Below are 8,049 nucleotides of genomic sequence, written 5' to 3' on the forward strand. Positions count from 1 at the left end.
CTAGTTATGTGTGCCCTCTACTTTGAATTGAAACTTTAAAAATAGTCATTATATGTGCAATTCTGTTTGCTGCTGATGCTGCAGAAATCCACTCACCTTTATTTCGCATTTTTGGGACATTTCTCTGCTTGTACTCTGATGGTAGGATACAGGAGACAGCTGAGGCCAGCCATAGACTTTAGCATAAATATTTATGCTCAGACTCCACACACTCCTCCATCTCCTGCATAGGACACTTGAAGCTCTGTGTGTGTGTGTGTGTGTGTGTGTGCTAGAGAGAGACAGAGAAATTCTTCAACAGTCTGCAGGCGTAGGACATCACCTAACTTCACCACTTATGACACTTTTGCACTTGCAAAGAGTTTTTTTTTCTTTCTTTCTTTCTTTCTTTCTTTCTCTGCCTTTCTTTCGTTTTTTTCACTCAACCGTAATGGAAAATTACCTCAGTCAGATATGAAAATTACCCTTTTGAAATCCCCAACTGTAGGTGCCTTCAAACCCACAGATACACCGTGTTTGTGTAACCTGACAACCATTTTCAGCATTTTTTAACTGCATAGTGATTCTCGAACACACTCGATTTATAATTATTGAAGGTACCTATCAAAGGCATTCTTTTTAAGCAAGATCAGATTCTTTAGGAACAAATGATGAGATGAAGTGCACTAGTGTGTGTGTGTGTGTGCGTGAAGCATGTGATGACTGTTGCATGCAGATCTAAAGCAGACAAAGGTGAAGGCAAGAGAGGAACCACCTGCAAACGTGAACCTGCTGAATGATGTCTTGAACACACAGGCCTTGAACATTGCGTGCATGTGTGTGGTCAGTAGTGGACATTAGGGGGGGGGTTTGCAGACATTGAAACATGTAAGGCAAGACACTACAGCTGAAATCTTTCATGCACTGGTTAATTTCAGGCTATTTTGCTTCCGTAACATCTTTCAATATGTTGGAAACTTAAATATGTTGAATCCCATTGTTAAAAACATTGAGCCTTGCTTTGGGTTTTTAGATTTCTGTTCTGAGAATAAATGAACATGAGTGCATATATAATTAGATAATCCTTTATTTGCATATTTAAACATACAATTTCAGAACATGTGTAATCCAAAATAATTGTTGCAGTGTACTGCGATTAATCAGATGGGGAAAGTGTGGTGATATCTGTCATCTAACATGTTGACCCAGTTCAGATGTATAGTGTTTATAGTCTTACCTTTAGCAAGTAATATGTTGCTTATCTTTCATTGATCTCACTCAGACCAACATTACTTTGAGCCCCATGATTTAAAAAAAAAAAATATATATATATATATATTCATATATAAAATATAGAATATGTATATGTATATGAGACCAAGTATTTTGTGCTGCCCCCAAAAAAACAAAAAACAAAACATGTAATAGAATTGGACAGAATATCGTGAATGTTTTATGTGCAAATGTCAAAGACAGAAACGGCATCTACACAGAGCATACTGAAATACAATATGTGTCTAAATCAAAAATGCTTCTTGGCAGAATATCAGACCACTGTGACTGACTAACACTATTTATCGACTCAGAACACAGACCTAGCTACCAAAAAGCAACAGTGTATGCAACTAGTGCACACAAAATAACATTGAAAAGTCTCTTTTTTTGACCTGTGGTCTTATTTTGCACAACCCACTGACTCTTTCTTTTTACAGAAGCGAGACCCGTATTTTCAGCTAAATTGTGAAATCTATCACTCGTACCTGGTGAATCGCCTGCAAGATCAAATGCATCAGCGTAGGAACAATTAATGGACAACTCGAGGCACACATCTTTGAAAATTAAGAACATAAAGGGGGTAAATGTAGAAATTGCATTGCCCATCCTTACCTGCAATGTGTGTAAACACCCGACTCAAATGGCACACCAATAGTTTATATGTGCATATATCCATTTACTATCCATAACCTACTCGCAGATATGAGAACAATGCTAATTATATAACAGTTGACATGCATTTCAAAATGGCTTAGTATTTGGTTTGTCTCTCTTTCTTTTTAGGAAGCAAGAACAACTGAACATCTGTATAAAGCAGTCACATGATGTACACAAATGCACTTATTTGATTAGTGACCTAGAAATATGGTCTTCATTCTGTGTCAAAGTATCTTTGTTTTACTTTATTTGAAATCCTAAAACTCCCGGTTTATTTTTGGCTTTAAATTAAATTCTCAGGAAAAAAAAAAAAAGGTACAAAGCTTATAAGTAGGGCGGGACTCTAAGGTACAAAAGTACTAAAATAAGGTACATCTTTGTACCTTATGTACGCCTAAAATATACATATTAATACCTTAAAGCTACATTTTAGTACTTTAAAAGTACATTTTAGTAAAGGACCCAGTGACAGCTTTTATACCTTTTATTCTGAGTGTGTCGCCTCATACATTTGGACATGATTGCATGTGTGATGTGTGTTTTTTTTATGCTTTGGCAGTACAAACCCATATTTGTATAGTCAAAAAAGAGTCTTTAGATCTTGACAGAAAGGACAAGCCATCATAAAAAGAATAGACGGCCCTTATCATTTGTAATTTATTGTACTGTGAGCTTACACTTATGAATGGACTCAGTGTGCCCGTTTTAGTTCTTACGTCAGGGGTCTTTATTTAGGGTCGTCGCTGCACAACATATTCCCGTCCCCTTCCTCAGAAGAGCCTGTGGCGCGTGAAAAGCCCCGGCATACGACGGCCAGAGGTGCAGCACGCCAATCTCAAGTGTGAGAATCAAAGGCAGCAGCCTCTGTCTTTCCGTGATGTGATGATGAAAAACTGCAGCTGTGGTATTTATGATTAGCAATGAAAGAAAAGAGCTGCTCATTTAACCAAGACTCATAATAAACAAAACCACAAATCTGCCGCAAAGCCTGCAGCGCTGAGAGGTGATAACTGTGTGTGTTTGCAACTTCATACCTGTGTTTGCGCGAGCGTTGGGTTGCTATGGGTGTGTCTTCCTTCGTGCTACTTTGATTCGGCATCATTGGCCAAAGATTCATTTTGAAATAACGAAGACACACATGAATCATTTTCTCCACATATATTTTAATAACATAACAATTTAAAGTACAATAATATAAGCTACTGTTTATAAAACTCTCCAGCGGAACATAATGATGGGCCAGCATCAGCCTTATCTATACAGAACTGTATAAGCAGACAGGTCTTTAAATTCCTTAAATTTGACTTTTTTTTCTGTCTATTTCGTTTCATATAAAAGAAAACTCGCTACATTTTGTCCTGCGCTACCTTATTTTTATTTATTTTTTGTTTTCCCCACGAAAGCACCAGCTGTCTGCATCTCATATTTCAAAGTTTATAAAATATAAATTATTGAAAAAAATATCAAAATGTTTGTGAACTAAATACATTAAAATTCTCGTTTTAACAAAACAAATACAGAAATACAAAACATACAAAATAAGGCAAAATTGTGGGGAAATAAAAACAACACTCGTCAATATGAACATGCATGTATCTGTCAAAAGTTCATTTTCACACACAATGCATCACTTTTACAATCAGGACAAAGACTGCATCATGATTTGGACCTTGTCAAATAAAAATACAAAATAAAAGTCATGTAACATGCCGCTGGCTTTCGGTTGTGCTTTCGTTTTTTTTAACACTATAAACTGGGTGATGCAGCACTTTTGTTGTTGTTCACGGCAGGACGATTGCGACTGAAACCAGCTCATCTCTGAATTAAACACTTCTATTCTGAGCTCTCATGAATGTGTTCCCAGTTTATCATTTAATCTAGCCGTTTTATGAAATGTTATCTGTAAAAATAGACAATTCCGAAGCTACACCAATCAGGATGGGTAGCGTTCTGCCACTGTAAACAATACGGTTTGTTTTCTTAGAAACAATACGTTCTTTACTTTGGCTTTTCCCACAAGGTCTTGTGTACGAGACACTTCCCACACAGTGAAATGCTGGGCTGAAGAACACACAAATTGAATCTGACCTCCATTCAGTCTACTCATTCAATGCAAAATACTGCATTTATCTGAGCCATTGTGAAACTTACTCCCATGTTGGATCTTGTGACGTTTGTTGGCCAGTCATAGCACACGCCATCATCTTTAAAGCTGCCTAAAGTCTCAGCATGATCTGGTCTTCCGCCTATCTTAACCTTACATCAGCCACTAACATTAACACTTTCGCAAACCATCTCGAACTCGAACGCAGCCCGACAGATCCTTGGTTTCTGCTGCGATATCCATCTCACGTTCTTTGCCAATCCAGATGCATGGCCATGCTAACTTGGCCACGTCTGTCTCAAGGTTAAACGGCCTCGCTTTATGGCTTTCGGTTCAGTCTAAACCGTTTGAGGCCCGGTTGAGTGACATTTCAGTTTCAGTCAACCTTGAGAAAACACAGCATGTTCATAAAGACGGTGTGCTATATTAAGGCAAAACTTTATGAAAAACCATTCACGTACAAACAAACCGAGACAAGAAGCGTCTGATGTCTTTTATCTTAATAGAAGTGATAAAACGGCACCTCGTTTTCACCACAAGCGTGTCACCGTTGAGAAGCCAACGGCCGCTTTCATTTGCGTCTCTCACTCACACTCTCAGTTTGACTGAGGTACATCTCTTTCAACTGAAAAGGGCGAGACTCTGACATCTATTTTGATCTGGTGATCAAAAACGGCGTTTTCAGCTATGGACATTGTGGTAAGAACAAGCCGTAACCAGCCGTGATCTTGAAAGAAGCGGAGAGACTATCTAAGCACAGTTTGACTTCAATAAACCTTCATATGAAAACGTACAAAACGGCGCAATCTCTGTCCGGACAGCATCGCAATACGACAAATTAATACTGACACATATAGAAACTATCAAAAAAAATAAAACACTTTTTGTTATTTTGGTCCGGCTGAGAACTCTTCCTCGTGGTTGGGTATGCAAGGAGACAGAAACCCAATCGTTAATATTTCTGCGGTATTCCTCTTGTCTCTAATTTTGGCAACGTGTTTAATAACTGGAGCGTTCAGTCCAAGACATGTCCGTCTCATTGTCCTCTGTTCCTTCCCGGTGTTTGTGCTACTGGGTCGACCTGGACTTCGAGATTTCGCTTCCCGCAGAGCTATAAACAATACAGACGCGCAAAGTCTACGGATTCTAAACTTTGGTGAACGTTTTGACGCTTCCTCTTTTTTTTGTCCCGTGTGAGCTCAAAACAAGACTGGACCACGACTAAGTGTTAAGATGGAATGTGATTGGACCCAAAAATGGACGCCCCGTTTTCTTTCCAGGGTCTGTGAGGGACTTTTTTATTTTATTATTTCCAAAGTCCGAAGTTTACTCATCCGTGTCGGGCTTGACGTCTAACATGGTGTGCAGCTCTTCGGGAGTGTATCCCAGCAGGCTTTTCAAGTCACACACAAAGCGGTAGACGTAGCGCTTGCCGGACGTCTTGTGGATGATGTTTTTGTCGTAGTAGTAGCGCAAACCGCGACTCAACTTCTCGTAGTTCATCTTGGGCTTGTTTTTCCTCTTGCCCCATCTGCGTGCCACCTAGAGGTCAGAAAGACACAGGTCGGGATCATGAACACACACAATGTCCATAAGATCATTTGCGTCTGCAAGCATGCTGCTGTCTTACTTGCAGTTGTGGTACCAATGTATAGCGATGGTATCAGATGCTACTAGAGAAAGACCGATCGCTGGTTTTCAGCTGATACAGCTACACACTCATTATTTAACATTTGCATTTACCCAACTAGTATACATATACATGTAACTCATATACAATACACACAACGTTTTTCTAATGATTGTTTTATTTAAACTTTTTAATAAATATTGGTAATATGGGCATTAAAAACACTTTGTTGTCTGTTATCGTCATGGTATGAATTGTAAAAAATAAAAATACACATAAAATGTAAATGTAAAAAAAACTTATTGGTCAATCTGTTATACCACATGATTTCCAAATTGTGCCATGATATTTTAGTATGTCAATGTTTTTCAAAGATATATTCAGTTATTACTATAGTGCCAGTGTTATTACAGTATTATTGAAATATTACAGTTTTTATTAATATTTTAAATTTAATAAATGTTTTATATTTTCAGTTTTTATTTTAATGTAAGTTTTTTTTAGAAATGTTTTTTGTCATTTTATACAATTAAAACAATGTCTATATCATTTTTATTTCAGTTTTAGTTATATTAGCACATAAAGAAAACTAAGTGAAAATGAGAAACTTTGGCTCAGTTTATTTAATAATTTATTTAATAATTATATTTAATAATTCATATATATATAAAACGAGTTTATTTATTTATGTTTCTATTTTATTAAAGTTAATGTTTTATTTTAAGCAACTCTTTGTAATGGTTTCAGTTAACTAAATAAATAAATAAAATGTATCTCAGATAAAGAGTTTTGCTGTTGTTGTTGTTGTGTGTTTTTATTCATTTTAATAAAATTTTTTATTTAATTTATTTATGCCCCCCCCCCCCATATTTACTGTATAATCGCTCACCTCATCAGGGTCGGACAGCTTGAACTCCCAGCCGTCTCCAGTCCAGCTGATGAAGGACTGGCAGGATTTGTCTGTCAAGAGCTCCAACAGAAACTGCCAGAGTTGGATGGGTCCGCTGCCTGAACAGAGACACAACACCACCACTTAATACAGTCCCACTGAGCATGTTCACAACAAAATCTCAATACCACATACATGAATCACATATCAAAGTAGCATGCTATTTCCATTCTAGATTTTTCAGTTCTAGATTTCCTACTGTATTAGTGCATTAAGTTAGCATCTGTATCCCAGTCCAAACTGAGTTTCACATGCCATTAGCTTTATGTCACTCTGCTTGAAAACAGAGATGGCTGAGACACAATGGAGTATTGACTGGCTACTGCTCAGACTGCATGTCCTACTTGAGCTTTGGACTCTTTATGTGAATTCCAAAGCATTGACATCATTTGGATTTTGCCCCAAGGCTAAATATCTGGCGGATAAATGTGTTTGATCACGCAGGCCATGATGTATATGTCTGCATGTCGCCCGGGTGTATCTGAACGGCTGTGTGGGTGTGAGAGCGTGAAACCCTTTGCGGACATCTGCAATCCGAGAGGCTTTTCTCACAGGCTCCAACATCGCATTCGCCCCTAACCGTGCCGGGGTCAACTTTAAAGACTTTAGCCTTTCTGCACGGTGACATATTTAAGGAGAGATTTGAAATATTGCAAACGTGCATCTTAATGCATTTGATTGTGAGAAGCAATTTAAGGACTAGCGCGAAGGGTTTATGCGGTCGTGTTGACCTACAGCGCGAGATCTATCCTGCAAGGGCTTCACAGCGTGTAGGCAGCAGCAGAGCAGCTCGTGCACCCGTCTAGATAAGCTTAGCTTTTTCTTCATCTTGTGGTTTGTGTGCATTAAAATGAACTGTCATTTCATATCACACCTGCTGCAAAACAAGAGCGAAGAGAAGAGAGACTCTCAATTCCCTGCAGAAGTCCTGCTACTCTAAGGATGCACAATATATGGGTACCATATTGATTATCAATTGGCAATACTGAAGATTTTTTCATTTATCAGTGGGCTATCCATATTGGATAATTAATTGTGCATGCTCATTTCCCCTAGTTTTACATTTAGATCATTTCAAAGCCAAATTGATATAAATCAATCAAATCAAATTGAAAAAAAAAAAAAAAATTAATTCTGTATAATTTATTGTTGTGATGCCTAAATTCAAGATTTTATTATTAATTTATTTAAACAAAGTAGTATGTAGAAATGTAATCTTATTAACGTACTGATTATCAGCAATAAAATAAAATATAAAATGCATTTTAAATATGTATTTGAGTATTTAAAGTATGCTTTTTAAGTATTTTAAATGATTTTATTTTTCATTTATTTAAACAGTAGTATATAATTTTAATCACTTTCATTTTTCGGTCATCAGGATAAAAAATAAAATAAAATAAAATAAAATAAAATAAAATAAAATAAAATAAAATAAAATAAAATAAAATAAAA

General features: G+C 36.9%; 1 protein-coding gene across 1 annotated transcript in view; it reads right to left on the reverse strand.

The window, feature by feature from the left end:
- Positions 1-3,416: 3,416 nt before the first annotated feature.
- LOC107590688 (protein c-ets-1-B) overlaps positions 3,417-8,049 on the reverse strand; it is a 16,034-nt gene continuing 11,401 nt past the window's right edge. The window contains exons 6-7 of the mRNA XM_016279585.1: positions 6,535-6,656; positions 3,417-5,557 (exon numbers count right to left, since the gene is read on the reverse strand). Of these exons, the coding sequence (XP_016135071.1) occupies positions 5,342-5,557; positions 6,535-6,656 (338 nt within the window). The 3' untranslated portion in view covers positions 3,417-5,341. The remainder of the gene's footprint in view (positions 5,558-6,534; positions 6,657-8,049) is intronic.

This window comes from Sinocyclocheilus grahami, unplaced genomic scaffold (assembly GCF_001515645.1).
Source record: "Sinocyclocheilus grahami isolate Dianchi unplaced genomic scaffold, SAMN03320097.WGS_v1.1 scaffold132.1, whole genome shotgun sequence".
In the NCBI taxonomy this organism is placed as follows: Eukaryota; Metazoa; Chordata; class Actinopteri; order Cypriniformes; family Cyprinidae; genus Sinocyclocheilus; species Sinocyclocheilus grahami.